This window comes from Schistocerca gregaria, chromosome 4 (assembly GCF_023897955.1).
Source record: "Schistocerca gregaria isolate iqSchGreg1 chromosome 4, iqSchGreg1.2, whole genome shotgun sequence".
NCBI classification, from domain to species: domain Eukaryota; kingdom Metazoa; phylum Arthropoda; class Insecta; order Orthoptera; family Acrididae; genus Schistocerca; species Schistocerca gregaria.
In genome coordinates this window covers 368,985,522-369,006,282 of record NC_064923.1, presented here as the reverse complement: position 1 = coordinate 369,006,282, position 20,761 = coordinate 368,985,522, and the positions used below count along the sequence as shown (strand labels likewise).

Genomic DNA, 20,761 nt, shown 5'->3' with positions numbered 1-20,761 from the left:
GTATCGCTACGAGTTAACTGCAGAGATACAAATTGTTTCGGCTGTAATTCCAACTGTCATTGCCAGTAGCTGATATTAACTGTATAGCTGTTCAGTGTTTAAAACTTAGAGATTGAAATGAGAGTTGTTACCGCACAAACGGATCTGTAATGAGTACAAAAGAATTACATGTGAATAATCAAAAAGCCTTTTAAAGCTCACAGTAAACGCGGACTTCCGAAGGTATTCATGTCAACAGAAAAACGGTCGCAACTTTCACTTACGGCGCAGCGACCTTCACAGGCATCCGAAGTGAACGGTGGTTCGCACGGTCTCACCAGGCGAAAAATGCGCCTACAAGGACAGACGTGCAGCTGCAGCTGCAGTGGGATGAGAGCGTCTTTCTTTTAATTCTTACTCTGAAAGGGGTCAAACACAGGTTGTCCGAAATAAAACTGAAACTGAGCGCCAACATTATGCAACAGTTGCTCAAAGTAGTAACGAGGATTCTCTGATATACAATGGCGCGTGTTCTGTGAGTCACGTACTCGTACTTATTAAATCTGGCCTCAACTAAAGAAAGAAACCGTAAGCAGCGAGATACACTAGTCATGAGTTTGTTCTGGGACGCTATTGTCTGTCTTATTTGAACTTTACTTTGGAATTGGAAAAACTGCTTACGTCATTTGCAGGTTCACACACTACTGTAGTTGCTGTTGATTCTATCGCTAGATGAGAAAGTACTAACCATAGTCTTCACATGAAGAGGGGAGGGGACGGTAAACTAGCTTGCCTAATCACAGAAACCCTAGAGGGGAGAGGGGGGAGTGTGACGATTAGTAAACATCGGTGGCTGAAAATGTCAGTCATATTTTATTTATTTATTTATTTATTTATTTATTGTACGTTTCTTTAACCTCAATATTAAATATAATAAAGACAATAAGACATTTATCCAGAAACATTTCCTAGGCTGTGGCTAAGCCATGTCTCTGAAATTTCCTTTCTTCCAGGAGTGCTAGTTCTGCAAGGTTCGCAGAAGAGCTCCTGTTAAGTTTGGAAGGTAGGAGACGAGGTTCTGGCAGAATTGAAGCTGTGAGGACGGGTCGTGAATCGTGCTTGGTAGAGCACTTGCCCGTGAAAGGCAAAGGGCCCGAGTTCGAGTCTCGGTCTGGCACACAGTTTTAATCTGTCAGGAAATTTGTATAAGACATATAATTTATTGATTGACATCTAAATTTTTATTATAATCTATTGCGTGTCATTTTTTGCCGTCAGGAAATCGTCGGAAGTACCATCATAAGCGGTGTTGGGACGTTATGTAACTAAGTTAGGAAAGATTTGCCTGGCTGCTCCACAGTTGCAGTTTAGAGATGGAGCCTTACCCCATATATGAAGAGAGTCCGTGCTTCTGCCATGATTGCTGCGCATTCTGTTAAACATCGTCCATGTTGTGTGCAGCCAACTGCTTTGCCTCTGTGGTGGTAACGGTTCCCGTTAGATCACCGAAGTTAAGCGCTATCGGGCTTGGCTAGTCGACTGTCCGGGTCTGCCGAGGGCTGTTGGGAAGCGAGCTGCTCTGTGCCCTTGTGAGGCCAATTGAGGAGCTACTTGATTCAGAAATAGAGGCTCCACCAGCGAAAGATGACAACATGCTCCTGCATATGTACATCCAGTGACGCCTATCGGTGAGGATGACATGGCGATCGGTCGGTACCGTTGAGTCTTCCTATGCCTGTTCGGGGGGAGTAGGTACGGCGCGATTGGTCAAAGGCAGGGGGTTTCTTAAGCAGTGCAAGTCCAGAGCTGTAGAGCAGTTGATCTGTCCAGTAGCCTGCAGCAAACGCTTTTTAGTAAACGAAATATATATTACAACCACAGTTTTTTTAACGTTGAAAATAACAATTATTGGACAGACATATCAGGAACATTCATGAAGAGTAATAACCAAGCAAAAGTGAATTATCTGTGGTAAGAGAGAAATAACTAAAAAACCTATCAATGTGGCTATGTTAAACGCACATACTAAACTGAAGAAGAGAGGCCAGTTTTAACACACTCTAAGAGAAAAAAAGCACCACGAAGGAATTATCCGAATAGGACGGAAATCGGTAGATATGATGATGTACGTGTACAGACAAATAAACAATTACAATTTCAGAGAACTTGGGTGATTTATTCAAAAGAAAGAGCTTCGCAAATTGTGCAAGTCAATAACGCGTTGGTTCACCTCTGGCACTTAGCCAGTTATTCAGCTTCGCTTTGATTGACAAAGTTGTTGGATGTCATCCTGAGGAATATCGTGCCAAATTGTGTCCAATTTGGGCGTTAGATGGCCAGAATCCCAAGATGGTAGGCTGACACTGCTCCGGATGTTCTCAACTGGAGGGGGGGAGGAGGGGGGGGGGGGAGATCCGACGACCTTGATGCCCAAGCACGAAGACATGGAATAAAAACTCTCTTTTCTGCAGGCTGGGCCGGCACTATCTTGCTGACATGTAGGCCCAGGATGGTTTGCCATGAAGGGCAACAAAGTGAGGTGTAGAATATCGTCGACTTACCGGTGAGCTGTAAGACTGCCGCACATGTCGACGAAAGGGGTCCTGTGATGAAAAGATATGGCACCCCAGACCATCACTCCTTGTTGTCTTCGTCTTCGCTGATCATCAGGGCTGAATTTGAATGGTTCAAATGGCTCTGAGCACTATGGGACTTACCATCTGAGGTCATCAGTTCCCTAGAACTTAGAACTACTTAACTAACCTAACCATAGTGCTCAGAGCCATTTGATCCCTTTGATTTTCGTTTTCTTGTAGGGTGCCAATACAGGATGTCTCTACCAAGAATCGCCAGGAACATTTTCTCTGGTGTTCCATCAGATATTTGCAATATTTTTTTACAATGCGGAGGCAACCTAAATAAATATTGCTCATCACGTTTTCCATAAGACGCCTCGTATCGACGGAAGGCGTCGATTTGTATCCCGTTACAAACAAAATTATTTTTAAAGCGGGGTTTTAAGCGCCCATTCGATAGAGCGCTCCCAGATTAGTTTATTGCGACATTTCTTTTATGGATATATATTAACAGGGACAGTAAAACTCGAAGAATAACCTTTAGTTCAGCAGCGACAGCCCGCGCTATCTGCTACCGTCAAGCATGTAGAGCTACTTGAGACACTGCTGGATTGTCGTTTTATACTTCCAGTTAATACACATCGATGAAACGAATATCTAGCTACACTAATTTAGGAGCGCCTTATGAGCATGTTAAAGTCAGATTTAAAATAATTTTGATTGTAAATGGACACCGTGCGTTACGTGAAAGACGTGACGAGCAGTGGTTGTCTGGGCTGAATCAGGCTACATAATGCAAGAACTAAATTGCAAATCTCTGCCGAAACACCAGAGAAAATGTGTCTGACGAATCTTAAGATACGACACCCGGTATAACAATGCTACTTTAGCCCATCAGTAAGTGTTTTAGCCAGCCTCAGCTGAAGGATTGTTTTAAAAATGCCTTTGGAGCTGAACACATTTGTAATCTAGAGCTGCGTTGCCTGTTTAGTCTGGTCATAAATTTTCACATCATGCAGTTAAGCAGCAGTATCCTAAGTGTCCTCAGAGCAGAAGCGAGTACTAAATTTTGAGACCATGTGCAGTACAGGATTCCGTAGACGATTTATGTTTGCGGTCTGTGAAGGCGTAAGGCAGGCTCTCACTTACCCGTTAAGCACGGAAGGTTCCATTTCTGGTGGCATCTTTGGAGGCTTGCGTCAGCAGAATTTGAACCACGATGGCGGATGAGTGGAAACTCTTCACATGTCTGGTTTCATCTGTTTCTGTAAAGAACAAATCCTTCATTCGTGGTCTGAGACATTGGATAACGGTCAGCATACGGATACAAGGTGCGTTGGAAGGAAAGAAGTGCATGTGCTGCGCATCGGATTCGTAAACAGGTAAAAGTACAGTAACAGCTGCGGTCGCTGATAGTCCTTCAGACTCGAGTGTAACTGTTTTGAATTGCTGTGAAGTATTATGGTTCGTATCTGATGAGCAGATTATCAAAAGTAGTGAAACATACGTGACAAGGCTGAAAATTTGCTAATGTAGCTGCATAAAAAAGTGTTTTACAACGAAGCCCGCTTTAGGTCAATACACTTTCCCCAAAAATGTTGCAGTCTCTTCACCACTGAAGTGTGGACAGATGTACGAAATACCCATCTACGACTGATATAGCCTCTTCACTGAACCGAAATTTTCCAGTCACAATATTATTTAGAAGTAGAAATAGGTGATACGGAGAGGGTGCCAGAGTTGGCGAAAATTCATTATTCAAATCCCTTTCGGCTTTGCTCCAGAAGAATTACACAGTATTCTACCCTTTAAAGGAAAAACAGCTCCTTTTGCAAAAAAAATGAAAACTTTGGACTTGACCTTTCCGCCAGAGGGAATTACTTCCGCATAATTGGTACAGGCCCACTAGTTTCCACTCACGTCGTTGCTTTCTGACACGTCGCATCTACAGTAGGGGAGAATATCCTCGGACACTTCCTAGACTTTCTCATGTAGACAACCGTGTAATATATTTTTTTATAATTTTGAAATGACAGAACCACTTTAAACGTGATGCATTCTTTTTCTGAAGTTCCAAAAAATTGTCTGGAAAAGCAAGATTTTTAGAAATATAAGAAACTGTTCCAAGATACAACAGGGTCATGTACCTAGGAACAAATTTTCTATTCAAATTTGGAAGTGTTGCAACCGAGAAAATGTGGACAGTACTGTATTTAATAGTCTGTATGTTACATCATTACTCTACTTCAGTCTTGACATTACTGTATTGAATAGTCTATATGTTACATCATTACTCTACTTCACACCAATAATCAAATGGTTCAAATGGCTCTGAGCACTATGAGACTTAACTACTGTGGTCATCAGTCCCCTAGAACTTAGAACTACTTAAACCTAACTAACCTAAGGACATCACACAACACCCAGCCATCACGAGGCAGAGAAAATCCCTGACCCCACCGGGAATCGAACCCGGGAACCCGGGCGTGGGAAGCGAGAACGCTACCGCACGTCCACGAGATGCGGGCCCAATAATCAGAAAGGGAAACCGCATCAAGACGTGTGATGTAACACCAGTTACGAGTTAAAAACATTTTGAAATAGAAGCTATTGGTAACTGACACAAATTTCTAAGAAACGAAAAATTGTTCAAATGGTTCAAATGGCTCTAAGCACTAAGGGACTTAACATCGGAGCTCATCAGTCCCCTAGACTTAGAACTACTTAAACCTAACTAACCTAAGGACATCACACACATCCATGCCCGAAGCAGGATTCGAACCTCCGTCCGCAACAGTAACACGGTCCTGGACTGAAGCTCATTGGACCGCTCGGCCACAGCGGCTGGCGGAAAATTGTTAAAGAGTTAGAGAAACTCAGTTCATTTGTGCAAATGCCATGTGTTCCATGTTAGAAGACTTTCCGCGTCAAAGTACAAGACAGTGTTCGACTGACGAAGTAAGGCTTAATGGTCCACACGTTAAGTAACTACAATGCGGAAGAGAACTAAAGGATCACCCCATTAATTGTCTCCCATTGCGACGTATAAGTTGAAATTTCGTACAAAGATGCCCACAATCTTCCTCTATGAAGCTACAAAACCGTGGCGCCCTGTGACGTCACCCTCTGGCTTGGCGACGCTTCAAACTGGAGGGTGTCGGCACAAGTAACAAAAAGGCCGCTGCTCAGAAGTTCATGTAAACTACAATGTGTGTTACATTGGCATCAAATGCAATTTTGCCAACCCCACCGTGGACGTGTCACAGTATGAGATGGGTCGCTATAGCCCCTACGAACCCACATTTCACCCCTTCTTTTGACGTCTCTGCGAAAGAGATCAGAACAACGACATCCACCGTTGAAATCACATGCTTTTTTTTAAAGGAGGGGGCAACGGCAAAGAAAACATTGAGACACACCGCCACTCAGAATCGACACCGAAAGGCTTATGGAGTCAATGAACCCACCCCTTTAATGGGCCTTTGATTACATTTCTTGGTCGAACACGCTAGTTCGTAGTGCGATGAGCAACAGGAAGATTTTCTTAACAGCCTTTTACATTGCTGACTCCCTCGGCCCACAAAATTGTGGGGCTGCATTCCCGTTCAACGTGATCGCATGCCTTCGGAGTGCAGTGAGACAGAAATTTTGTTCTCGTGTACAGGTTTGAACCACTAGGGACTGTTCAAAACCATTCGACGAATTTTAATGTGATCCGAGGCAGAAGAGGGTAATTATGCTCTTTCAGCCCTCTTGTTTTCTGCTCTCCTGTGTCATGATCACGTGGGAGTGCAACATTAACATGTGAGCGAGTAAGGCGGCAAAGGCTCAATTCCCGCAGTTCGGCAACACGCTCGATGCCACCCACGTAACTTTGTTCAGCACGTTAGAACAAACCCTGTCAGAAACGTCGACACCAATTCAGTCTGGCGGCTGCTCTAGGGACTGAATGTAGGCAAAACGCATCAGTGGTGTCGAAGAAGTTGCATAACCCTCAGGCGTTATATAATATGTAATATTTACAAACACCACAGCGATTGTCAACAAAAACAGTAGAAAGTGCCGGAGACTGCTTATGGGGGTCTCTAGGATGCGTTAGTCCATGTCATTCTAAAATCACTCTCTAGATTGAAACACCTGCCAGGAAACATCATATATTTATTCCTAGGTGCACTTTCCTTCAGCTACAACACTCTTCCTCACCACACAAAAACACAAAATTAGCTTCTTTTCAGAATGGTTCCAATGGTGTGAAGAATTTCGGTTTCACATTTGCTTTTCCTCAGCTATCAAAAAGACAGCACTTATCCTGCACAAAACTATTTCCTAGTTAATTGTAAGAAGGGACTTCAAAATGTAAGTTACCCAATATCGCTGCAGGTCAAGCAGTTTTTCTTGAAACCTGCGCTACAGTTGAAAGTGACACAGATACATGACACTATATATCAATACAGTTATACGCATAGCTGCACAACTGTCTGTACACTAAACCCGGAACGTGTACTCTCTTGTGACAATGCGCTGCTCTTGTTGTGCAGTGGTCTTAGTGTGAGACGTCATGTGTAATTTACTTTCTGAAGTCCCTTCGTGTACCTAAAACAATCCATACATTATATTCTAATACATCCACAGCGTTAACTAAAACACACACCTATAACAGCCGACCGTCCAATATCGTGTTACAGACTTTCTTGATATGTCATCTGTGCTTGCAGTTTTGGCACATTCCTCGCAGGGCTCATCTTAAAAAGACGTTTGGGCGCGCTCTACCTATTTCTGCTAAAAACGAATGAGCAAGATTTCTACATACTTACACCGATTGTGTTTGAATTTCTTTTGGAGATAAATGGGGCAAAAAATGTTTACTGTGATGCCGTATTCCTTGCTGTCCCCTTGAACAAAACATGTGCAACACGACTGTATTGAGATAGAAACGTAAAGTAAACTGAACTGTAGATGAATTTCAGACTTGATTTTCATTATTGTACTGCATCTGACAGTACAACAAAAATAAAATTGCTCTGGTATTAACGACGTCTCCGGGCCAAACCTTTTCTCCGTTGCAGTGAGTCTAAAAAGAAATCTCATGGTAAGAAAAAGCACGGAAACATCATTTCATTCGGACCAAAGCACTCAAATGAACCTTCAAAATAGCCATATGTATATTCTCCGCAAAATCGGCTAGGATAGGGATAACACTGACGAGAAGCAGGGATAGGATTCTAGGATGCTAGGACACCATGCTTTACAGGGAGATGTAGAGGATAAAAGCTCTAGGGGAAGACAGAGACTGGAATACATCCAGCAAGTAATGGAGAGTGTAGATTGAGAGTCCTAGTCTGAGATGAAAATGTTGGTACAGGAGCGAAATTCGTGACGGGACGCATCAAACCAGTTAGAAGACACTTGACTCAAAAAGAAAAGTCCCCCCCCCCCCCCACCAACCTGTGCTACAGGTTGCGACTTACTTAAGCACAAGTAACACTCGCGCCTCAATATGAATCATGAGCTAGTGGGGGGAACTCATGTTACTAATTGTGGTCCTCCACACATCATCTGGATCTATGACGCTCGTGCACAGTCGTTTTACAAGAGCATCTACGGTCTTATAGTACCGATATCACCGGCAGATTTACAAACCCCACAGGCTCCGTACATTGTCTTCTTACTTTAGAGCAGAGTCGATAAAACCTTATAATCTGCCCTATTTAGCAGTAAATGCTCTTCTTATACTCAAAGGTGTGGGAAATCGTAAGAGGACTTGGTAGTACCATTCTTACTTCTTAGCACTGAAGATTGTTGCTGCGATATTATCGGTTCCCGTAGTGCGTACGTTGTGAGGCTGTGCATTAGCGTTTAGTAATCTAAAGAATGACAGAAATAGATAACTGTACCCGAAGACGACAGCATACTGCCGAAACGTGGCGTGTCAATTGGACAATACCGAGTGACTGAAGTCTATATAGCTTTAGAGATAGCCCTTCCCAGTTGCAATGAGTCGTCTATTAAAAGTTCTATAAACGAACATGGTAACTGGAATACGTTGTTAAACACATATTAGCTTGAAAAGGTGACTAATAAACGTGTGAAACGAGACTGAATACTATAATGCCGAGCGGTTTTGTTATTACACGAAGGAAGAGGAAAAGCCGAGTGGCGGTGTGAGCCTGTGGTCTCCGTGCAGCCAGCCTGTCCACAAGCCGGAACACATCCCCTGATGAGGTCGAGGTGTCGTGTTCGGCAGTTGCACCACACCGCTCGGCTCGCGTTACGCAGGTTATTCCCCTTCCAGACTTTCTCCATATCCTGGAATAACGAAATGGGCGAGTGGTGTCGCCACACCACAGTTCTTCCCCTGGCCAACGCTCTGCCGTCAAGCGATCAAAGACCTGTCCTTCCCCCAGCATCAGTTAAAAAGTGGACTTCTTCAAAAGATACAGTAGGCTCGTAGTGGAATCGAACCGACTGTCGCGACAATGAAACACCACGTCCTATGGACAAGACCGTACTCATGATCTAAGCTCTTGTCGGTGGGGTAGGGGCCACGGAGCACGGAAGGGGGCATGATTCATTTTAGTTTCGTGAAAGTTGGAGGGATGCAGCTACGACGCACAATTGATTACAAAATAAAACACAAAACTATTGGAAAACTCTTTTTATGTATCTACAAACAAACAGGGTGGTTATAATTTAAGTGCAGCTACTCACATTGGTCCAGTTTGGTGTACAATTATCGTATGGCAGCGAAGCTTCGTAGATATTTTAATGCTTTACTGTGGAACCGATTTACGTTGGAAAAAACTGGTTCCAAGTTTGGCCACCAGGACTAAACGTGGCACTTTGAATGCAAGAAAGACGTTTAGATATGTTTCCATATGTAATGGATTAGGTACGGGACATGGATAGAAAAGGCCAAACAATTGAGAAAATCATAATGTTTATTTTATTGTTGACTGCAGCTTACACAGTTTGTTCAGCGTCAGATTTGCAACAGGTGGTCAAAATAACTAATTTTCCAGCATAAGCCATTTCCGCATTGACGCATTAGCATATCTACCAAATTTTGCTGCCATAAAATAATTACAGCCCACATTGGACTTCTAACAGTAGCTGCGCTTCAATCACAACCATCCAATAACACTGCTCTCATCTTATAATAGATACCCACAACGTACAGTGTACATGAGACCGAGGTGTCCCAGTGGTTGTGACACCGAACTCGTATTCGGAAGGACGGTGGTTCAGACCTTAGCCTGGTTCAATATGTTCAGTCCAGTCTGTACCTCGGGTCATCAGCTTACGGGAAACGCGTAATGGTGTGAGACATCCCTCCAGCTGAGCTGCTGTATGCCCGGTAGTGGACAATACTGTACACCGTCCTTCACCAACTCATAGCAGGAAAATATTCATGAAACATACAGCTGCCTCCGTTACTCACGAGTACATTTAGTTCACATTTATCTGAATCCTAAAACCACTTTTCCTGTCTAATGGACACTTATGTAGTACTAAAGGTAAATGTTGCTTGAGTCTGATATGTTAATAACAGACTGCGAATGATAAACAGTTTTACTCTTGCGCTTATCTTTCCTGTATACTGGATAGATGCTACATAGTGTGACACGTTATTTTCTCCCACACCATTCGATACCTGCAACGTTGACGTTCTGGTACGTTTTACAATACTGAAAATACTCGATATCGATAGGATTTTATGCGCATCCTCACAGCAGCCAAAGCGTCCGGCGAAATCGATGTTGCATCGTAGTTGGGCTGATGTGATATTGCCGGTTCTGCCTGCTGTGCCGCTAAGACCTTGATTGTGACGCACATTTTCCAACACAACACTCATATTCACATCTTCGTGAATAACACGTCGTTATTCACATTCACGCCACAGTGATGATGCTGTGCTGGATGAGAGAAGTTCGGTAATAGTCCTAACCTGGCGTATTTTATTATGCCGGAAAATGATATTAGCGACATTGGCAATTGTCATTCACCATTGAGAAATCGCTAAAGTTATAGATGTTCGTCACTCTCCATTGGTTCTCTAATTCTATTACAGAGGTCACAGTTATGATCATGTGCTCTGGTGTTCCCCGTATGTTCACACTGACAGCTATCATTGCCTTTCCTGGTAAAACTGTACAGGTAAACTGGATATAGAACGCGTCCCGTTAAGTAATGTACGATGCCCTGATTCAAAATTCTTGGCTCATTAAAACTGTGTGTCGGAGTTAGACTCGAATTCAGGACCTTTGCCTTTCAGTCGGTAGAGCACTCGCCCGCGAAAGGAAAAGGTCCCGAGTTCTAGTCTCGGTCTGGCACATAGTTTTTATCTGACAGGAAGTTTCATATCAACGTACACTCTGCCGTAAAGTGAAAATTTCATTCTGAAAACGTGTCCCAGGCTGTGGCGAAGCCATGTCTCCGCAATATCCTTTCTTCCAGGAGTGCTGGTGTTGCAGCTTCTGTTAAGTTTGTAAAGTAGGAGACGAGGTACTGGCGGAAGTAAAGCTGTGAGGACGGGGCTTGAGTCGTGCTTGGGTAGTTCCGTTGGTAGAGCACTTCCCAGCGAAAGACAAAAGTCTCGAGCTCGAATCTCTGTCCGGCACACAGTTTTAATGTGCCAGGAATTTCCATATCAGCGCACACTCCGCTGCAGCGTGAAAACTTCATTCTGGCCTTGACTGGAAGGCGCGGAAAAAGTGTGTGGGTTCTTCAGTCTGTTTCAGCGCTGTTGAAATTCTGTTTTGCATTCACCTTCCAATTACGGAGTTAGGACTCAGTTGTTACGTTTTTGTCTGTAATTTATTGCACTATTCATTGAGTATTCCCTACGTCAGGCACTCCCGATTTGGTCGTGATCGTAAGTGCACATACAGCATCAGATGCTGCCGGCCGCTGTGGCGGAACGTTTCTAGGCGCTTCAGTCACGAACAGCGCGACTGCTACGGTCGCAGGTTCGAATCCTGCCTCGGGCATGGATGTGTGTGGTGTCCTTAGGTTAGTTAGATTTAAGTAATTCTAAGTTATAGGGGATTGATGACCTCAGATGTTAAGTCCCATAGTGCTCAGAGCCATTTGAACCATCAGAGCATCAGATGCTAGTCCTGTATCCGACTGTCACACCAACGATCAGTGCGAAGTCTGTTAACATCCCGGTCACATGCAAGCTGCACTATTACATTAACCCCGGCGCCCATAGTGCTGTATCTCCAACATATCATATATCTCTAATTCAATGGGTCTTAAATGTATCTGAAGACCAAAGGGGTAGAAACGTGGTAAGTCGACATTTTTATCGAAATTATTTTATTCTCCGTTCGTGCAGCGTATTACACTGAGAAAAATGATCTGTGACAGAAAGAGGTTAGAAGCAAAATTATTGACTGTACAAGGGGGCAAGGAGGCAAGTCCAGCGCCTACTGGGCACAAATGTCGCAAGGACAGACACTAAAGCTGGATATTTTAAATTTTGAGTTGACCAATCTGCAATTGAACAAACAAGCAGCTCTTTTGTTCTCTACTTCTAGCGTAGTATTAAACCACACGCACAGTTTGTTTTAGGAGCAGTGTGTTTCTCAGTATTACGTGTTGTTAGTGTATTATTAGCGAGTTTCACACGGAAAAATGACATACTCCATCTCATATTTTAAGAAGAATAAAGTCCACCTGCAATCTATATGTCCCCGCAATCGAGCACCCGAAATTTTGGGCCGTAATTCTGATGTCTGATGCTACGCACTTGTGAATTTCAGAATGTACAGTTTTTAAATTTGGCACGTACAGGTTATTGTCTCTCGTTCCAGCCCACTGCAGCCGCCTTAGCGCCCGAGTGCGAAATACGAGGGCGTGCTGAAAAGTAAGGCCTTCGAATTTTTTATGTGATGAAATATAGCGCTGCGTAACATAACTGTATCGGTGAGTGAGAAACGGCGTGCTGTAATTGAGTTTAGAAATCGAAGAGTTTATCCAGATACGGAGCACGTTCTCCTTGAGTTTGAGAATGCCAGACCACACACAAGCGCCCCGATATCTGCAACAATCCAACACCTTGGGTTCACTACCACCCATTATCCTCCACACAGCCCCGTTGGCCCCATACGACTTTCATCTGTTTCCGAAACTTAAACACCACCTTCGACGACTTCACTTTGATAGTGACAAGGCGGTGTAAGCAGAGGTGATGTTTCGACACCGTCACCAAAGTTTAACATTCTACAGTGACAGTATCAACAAACTGTTCTCTCGTCAGGAGAAATGTATTCGCCACCAAGATGGTTATTTTGAGAAATAAATGTGTAGACATAAAGAATAAAGATTTAGCACGTTAATAAATCTTCTTTTGTTTAAAAAGCTTTACGTGTTTTCTAATAATTATTTTCCAGCGAGACCTTACATTTTACAGTGAGGTTACGACCATACACCTACTATTTGCGGGTTGTTGAAGTCGAGGGAAGGGAGATGGAGGGTTGTGGCACAACTGCCAAACGTGTTATGAAATCTTGTTCTAGAACACATGACTCAAAAGCAAAATGAGTAAATCAAAGCAACTGAAGAATTATTATGAAATGAAGGTAACTATTCTCGTTTTACAATTTAATTACACCAATCACAAGAATAACGCATCTCCTGCTTATGTACTTCACTTCAATAGTGTCAATTTTAAAATATAAAGAACAGAACGCTCAGCAGCGGTGCTAATAATGAAATAGCGCTGCCTCTGGCATAGACTACAGGTTAGAAGACGCGAGCTTTGACATAATGCAAAAATCAGTGCTGTGTTCTCTTCACTACCATGCGAGTGGTGTATTAATACTTTCAGAAGCTATTCTACGCTAATAATAAAGCCGTAAAATCTTCGTGTCTGCCTCTTTCACACGGTTCTGCCAAATTACAAGTCGGATTTTCAATATGTTTTCGGAGGTAACTTGAGCATCGCTTGGGGCTCCGTGGAGGCTACACAGTTAATCAAAATCGGATTACGAAGAAAAAAAGACATCGTAATTGAAAGTTTTATTCATACTAATATTGTAATTGCGAAAGTAACTCTGTTACGTTTCCACTACTGGCCCACTGAACTGATTTCTATGAAATTTGGTCTGGAGATGAAGTGAACCTCGAAGAGAAAGTATGCAGCATCAGATACACTCCTGGAAATTGAAATAAGAACACCGTGATTTCATTGTCTCAGGAAGGGGAAACTTTATTGACACATTCCTGGGGTCAGATACATCACATGATCACACTGACAGAACCACAGGCACATAGACACAGGCAACAGAGCATGCACAATGTCGGCACTAGTACAGTGTATATCCACCTTTCGCAGCAATGCAGGCTGCTATTCTCCTATGGAGACGATCGTAGAGATGCTGGATGTAGTCCTGTGGAACGGCTTGCATTCCATTTTCACCTGGCGCCTCAGTTGCACCAGCGTTCGTGTTGGACGTGCAGACCGCGTGAGACGACGCTTCATCCAGTCCCAAACATGCTCAATGGGGGACAGATCCGGAGATCTTGCTGGCCAGGGTAGTTGACTTACACCTTCTAGAGCACGTTCGGTGGCACGGGATACATGCGGACGTGCATTGTCCTGTTGGAACAGCAAGTTCCCTTGCCGGTCTAGGAATGGTAGAACGATGGGTTCGATGACGGTTTGGATGTACCGTGCACTATTCAGTGTGCCCTCGACGATCACCAGAGGTGTACGGCCAGTGTAGGAGATCGCTCCCCACACCATGATGCCGGGTGTTGGCCCTGTGTGCCTCGGTCGTATGCAGTCCTGATTGTGGCGCTCACCTGCACGGCGCCAAACACGCATACGACCATCATTGGCACCAAGGCAGAAGCGACTCTCATCGCTGAAGACGACACGTCTCCATTCGTCCCTCCATTCACGCCTGTCGCGACACCACTGGAGGCGGGCTGCACGATGTTGGGGCGTGAGCGGAAGACGGCCTAACGGTGTGCGGGACCGTAGCCCAGCTTCATGGAGACGGTTGCGAATGGTCCTCGCCGATACCCCAGGAGCAACAGTGTCCCTAATTTGCTGGGAAGTGGCGGTGCGGTCCCCTATGGCACTGCGTAGGATCCTACGGTCTTGGCGTGCATCCGTGCTTCGCTGCCGTCCGGTCCCAGGTCGACGGGCACGTGCACCTTCCGCCGACCACCGGCGACAACATCGATGTACTGCGGAGACCTCACGCCTCACGTGTTGAGCAATTCGGCGGTACGTCCACCCGGCCTCCCGCATGCCCACTATACGCCCTCGCTCAAAGTCCGTCAACTGCACATACGGTTCACTTCCACGCTGTCGCGGCATGCTACCAGTGTTAAAGACTGCGATGGAGCTCCGTATGCCACGGCAAACTGGCTGACACTGACGGCGGCGGTGCACAAATGCTGCGCAGCTAGCGCCATTCGACGGCCAACACCGCGGTTCCTGGTGTGTCCGCTGTGCCGTGCGTGTGATCATTGCTTGTACAGCCCTCTCGCAGTGTCCGGAGCAAGTATGGTGGGTCTGACACACCGGTGTCAATGTGTTCTTTTTTCCATTTCCAGGAGTGTACTATTTATTTGAAGAATATTAAGCGAATTATGGAAAAATGCACTATTGGCCATTAAAATTGCTACACTACGAAGATGATGTGCTACAGATGCGCAATTGAACCGACAGGAAAAAGATGCTGTGATATGCAAATGATTAGCTTTTCAGGGCATTCACACAAGGTTGGCACCGGTGGCGACACCTACAACGTGCTGACATGAGGAAAGTTTCCAACCGATTTCTCATACACAAACAGCAGTTGACCGGCGTTGCCTGGTGAAACGTTGTTGTGATGCTTCATGTAAGGAGGAGAAATGCGTACCATCACATTTCCGACTTTGATAAAGGTCGGATTGTAGCCTATGGCGATTGCGGTTTATCGTATCGCGACATTGCTGCTCGCGTTGGTCGAGATCCAATGACTGTTACCAGAACATGGAATCGGTGGCTTCAGGAGGGTAATACGGAACGCCGTGCTGAATCCCAACGGCCTCGTATCTCTAGCAGTCGAGATGATAGGCATCTTATCCGCATGGCTATAAAGGATCGTGCAGCCACGTCTCGATCCCTGAGTCAACAGATGGGAATGTTTGCAAGATAACAACCATTTGCACGAACAGTTCGACGACGTTTGCAGCAGCATGGACTATCAGCTCGGGGACCATGGTTGCGGTTACCCTTGACGCTGCATCACAGACAGGAGCGACTGCGATGGTGTACTCAACGACGCACCTGTGTGCACGAATGGCAAAACGTCAATTTTTCCGATGAATCCAGGTTCTGTTTGAAGCATCATGGTGGTCGCATCCGTGTTTGGCGACATCGCGGTGAATGCACATTGGAAGCGTGTATTCGTCATCTCCATACTGGCGTATCACCCGGCGTGATGGTACGGGTTGCCATTGGTTACACGTGTCGGTCACCTCTTGTTCGCATTGACGGCACTTTGTACAGTGGACATTACATTTTAGATGTATTACGACCCGTGGCTCTACCCTTCATTCGATCCCTGCGAAACCCTACATTTCAGCAGGATAATGCACGACCGCATGTTGCAGGTCCTGTACGGGCCTCTCAGGATACAGAAAAATGCTGCCCTGGCCAGCTCATTCTCCAGATCTGTCACTAAGTGAAAACGTCTGTACCTGTACACGCCATGCGAGCTCTGTTTGACTCAATGCCCAGGCTTATCAAGGCCGTTATTACGGCCAGAGGTGGTTGTTCTGGGTACTGATTTCTCAGGATCTATGCACCGAAATTGCGTGAAAATGTAATCACGTATCAGTTCTAGTATAATATATTTGTACAATGAATACCCGTTTATCATCTGCATTTCTTCTTGGTGTAGCAATTTTAATGGCCAGAAAACGCTATTTGCTTTCTGACTTTTGATCTTCATCATATTAGTGGAAATGCTTTTATTGGTTTATATGTGCTGCATGATACCATTAATAGTAACGAATACAATGCTTATACAATTTTATGTGTGTTTAATCAATACCTCCACGCTATTTGTGGCAATATATACAGATTGTATAGCGTATAGCCACTTCAATAGCACGATGCATAAAAGCGCGCTCCTCCCATGCCGCTCTGTACGCATTGCTTGGCAGCAATGTTGAACGTGCCGACGCGTTGGGGCAGTTCGGGAGGAGAGAGAGTGGGGCACACATCACGAGCTATGCTTGTCCGCACAGGCAGACACGTGAGGGCAGCTGATGTCATTGCCTACTTACCCACCACCACGCACCATAACAAAGCTACTGATGTGGGAGTGCAGCTGTGGCGAACAGCTTTTATAAATAGTCTTAAGCAATTTACAATAAGCAAGGAAATGGATTTTTTTCATGTTTTGTAAACATTTAAGCCCCATAATGATCAAGTTGTTTTTGTACTTACAATATGGTATTACCACTTTTACTCTTGAGCAGGTTCAGATCATATTAGCTTACATTGTGTTTTTCAATTATTAGAGAAATGAGCATATAATAACAAAACATGTACAATTCAAAGTTTGGTTCAAATGGCTCTAAGCACTATGGCGCTTAACATGGGAGATCATCAGTCCCCTAGACTTAGGACTACTTAAACCTAATTAACCTAAGGACATCACACACATCCATGTCCGAGGCAGGATTCGAACCTGCGACTGCAGCAGCAGCGCGGTTCGGGACTGAAGTGATGCTCTTGGAATCTCAGCTGCAGAGTCTGCTCTATCGTGCCGCGAAACATGGTTCTGTTGTACACTCGAGGTTGGCTAGTCACACATGCAGATAATCCTCGGTTTTCAATATTCTTCAGTCATTATGAAGAGTTAAATATGGCGGGACAGTTATATTACTTACTGCTTACAGTCTGTTCTGAATGTCGCTCGTTTTCTACTCATCTGCTGCAAGTAGCTGAAGATGATGGAAACACCCCAAGTCCATTCCAGACATCACAAACTCCAGCTTGGGAAACCAATAAGTAATGGCTTACGCAAAGTTATAACGAGGCAACTTATATGATATCGATATGAAGGAAGGAACACACCAGTTCCAGGAACTTTAAAAGCAGCGCTGGCCTTGGACGACGGCAGCTAAGTTTTCTCGCTTTCCCGTCGCCGTCTGTTTGCCATACTAATCACACGATTAAGAGCCGCCGCAGTTTATCGCCGGGAAATACATTCCTATTCTGTGTTCATAGCTGCATAAAAGTTTATGTTCGACGTTGAACTCCATGAACCAATTAGCCTGCTGCGCCGGCGCAGGCGAGGTACAGTAGGCACTGCCGCTAAATGTTTTCCGTGTTGTTAAAACTCTAATCAGTACTACCCTTGAGGAGGAAACTACTCTAGTGTAACGTGGTCGTTTGAGTATTTCAAATTACTCTGAGCATTGGAAATCCGTATACAAAGAAACCTGAAGCAATTACAATGTGGCACTATGGGAGAAAGGAGAAAGATATTTCCTGCAATTCAGGACGACTGTTTGCTGAGACGCTTTCTGAAGTAACTGCGAGTGTCAGTTAACACAGGAGTTGTATGTTGTGGAGCTGCGTCCTGTTCTACAATAATTGTCCCTAAGTGGATATAACTGTTGTTAATCCACGGTGGCTGTGAGTCTATCAACGGAGGAGAAACTGTGTTGCAAATGGCTCTGAGCACTATGGGACTTAACATCTATGGTCATCAGTCCCCTAGAACTTAGAACTACTTAAACCTAACTAACCTAAGGACATCACACAACACCCAGCCATCACGAGGCAGAGAAAATCCCTGACCCCGCCGGGAATCGAACCCGGGAACCCGGGCGCGGGAAGCGAGAACGCTACCGCACGACCACGAGATGCGGGCAGAAACTGTGTTGCCGAGAGACCACTATGGCCGTGTAAGGTTACGCACTTACAGTAATAGGTAAGTTCTCCAATGCCATCCATTTTATTTATCTTCAAGCTATCGTGCACCATTCGCCATGCTCCACTCCTTTCTTCGAGACGACTCACTACGTTGATAACTGCGTTTACTGTGCCACATCTCTAAATTCCCTAAACTCTCGCTAATGCGGCCCTCGGTAGTCCGGCCTCTCAACAAACGGGCCCACATTTGGACGCTAGTCGATCAAACACAAATGACGCACATAACAATGAACTATCGGGGGCAACAATGTTCTCAATTAATTTCAATCTTAAACAATGCTGCACATTCCAGACGGAGGAGAAACTAATGAATAAACATTTCTAAGCGGGTGAACGAAGGAAACTGTGAACTTGACCTCATGAAGATCTAATCAAAAGCGTACAGAAAAATGATGACGAAAGTCCTGAAGGAGTCGACATAAGAGAGAGAACGCGGAGATTCCTCTGAAGTCGCAGGCAACCCTCCTGGAGTACATTACGCAACAACCAGATACATGCAGTACTGATGTAATAGTTGTAACGCGATTACGTGATAGCGCCCCAGCTCATCATTGCGACATCTAAAAATTCGGGGCGTATGTACGCACTGAAGAACTAAGTTTCGTATGAAAATGAATGTGGCTTTAGATTTCATGAAACATAGTCCTCCCTTTGTGTTTAAACTAAATTTCAGAGAATCTCAATAATCAGGCACATCCGCTAATCCGGACCCACTTGTGCAAGGAATAGCCGAATTAGAGGGAGACGAGTGAATATTCGCTGTATTAGCTACGAGAACTTCACTCGCTGAACAAGGCAAAGACACACAGGCAAAAGGGAGGACTATACGAAAGATGACAAATGGAGACTACACAGAAGCATTCTCGGCAGTGCCACAGGCGCCGTAGGATCCACCACAAGCGCTGATCGCTGAGGCTGCCTCTATGGCATGCACACCTCTCGATTCTCGCTTTCTACCTTGTGTTGTCGTGGTGTCGTCTAGCGTTTAATTAGGACTTTCCTTGAAAGAAGATACCACTACGTCCATTACAGCCATTTGTATTTTTTGTGAAGGCTATTACGGCCCTTATTGATATCTGGAAGTTGTATCGAAGTTGATCGCGGCGAGTAAACTGGGAAATTTTTGTTCATGGGGATCTTAGCGAAATAGTTTGTGCTTATACATAAGACAAGCCAAAGAACCCCGAAGCTTTTCAGTTGCATCGTCATCATGATCACTATCATCAGCTACTTCATTTCAAACGCTGGATAAGGCCTCCTCTAGACTTTACAGTGCATTACGGTTTCGACTTATACACATGCATATTGTTCCTGAATATTTTGTAATGTATTCCACATACGTTCCATTAGGGCATCTTCCCAGTCTTTTCGTATGGATTCAGCAATACGTTTCCTTAATCCACCTCCAATCCATTGAGCTGACTCAACATCCCGCTGACGTTAGATTAATTTAATTGAAGGCTGTAGTTACGTTTTCGATCACAGCTAGTCTCCTGATCTATCCCAGTCTCTCATAGCAATACACGAAGGTGATGTTCCGTTGTAGAAGTCAGCTTATTCTTTTTCAAAAAAATGCTTCAAATGGCTCTAAGCACTATGGGGCTTAACATCTGAGGTCATCAGTCCCCTAGACTTAGAACTAACCTAAGGGGATCACACACATTCATGCCCGAGGCAGGATTCGAACCTGCGACCGTAGCAGCAGCGTGGTTCCGGACTGAAGCGCTTAGAACCGCTCGACCACAGCGGCCGGCTTCTTTTTGAAGAAAAGTACAGTAATAGAAGGAACGGAGGAAGTATAACTTTTGCTGTTGTAGTCTTCAGCCAGAAGACTTCTGATGCAGCTCTTCATGCTGTCTATCCCGTGCAAGCCTCTTCAACTTTCCCTCAACGTCTCAGGGTGCGTCCTATCAATAGGTCTCTACGTCTAATCAAGTTGGGCCATAAATTTCTTTCTTTAGCCAATTCAGTTCAGTACCTCTCATTAGTCACGCCATCTACTCATCTAATTTTCAGCATTCTTCCATAGCATCACATATCAGAAGTCTCTATTCTCTTCTTGAGTGAATTGTTTATTGTCCACGTTTCACTTCCGTAAAAGACTATACTCCTGACAAACACTTGCAGAAAAAGCTAACACTATAATTTATATGAGATGTTAGCAAATTCCTCTTTTTCAAAAATACTTTTCTTGCTATTGCGAGTCTGCATTTTATATCCTCTCTACATCAGTCCAAATAGCACAACAGATAGA

At 44.5% G+C, this 20,761-nt stretch overlaps 1 protein-coding gene across 2 annotated transcripts in view; it reads right to left on the bottom strand.

Annotated features, from left to right (window-relative positions):
- Window positions 1-20,761, bottom strand: part of LOC126365867 (facilitated trehalose transporter Tret1-like) — a 459,878-nt gene that overhangs the window by 238,926 nt on the left and 200,191 nt on the right. For both annotated transcript variants that reach the window (XM_050008548.1, XM_050008549.1), the window contains one exon: window positions 3,705-3,820. In XM_050008548.1, the coding sequence (XP_049864505.1) occupies window positions 3,705-3,739 (35 nt within the window). In that variant the 5' untranslated portion in view covers window positions 3,740-3,820. The remainder of the gene's footprint in view (window positions 1-3,704; window positions 3,821-20,761) is intronic.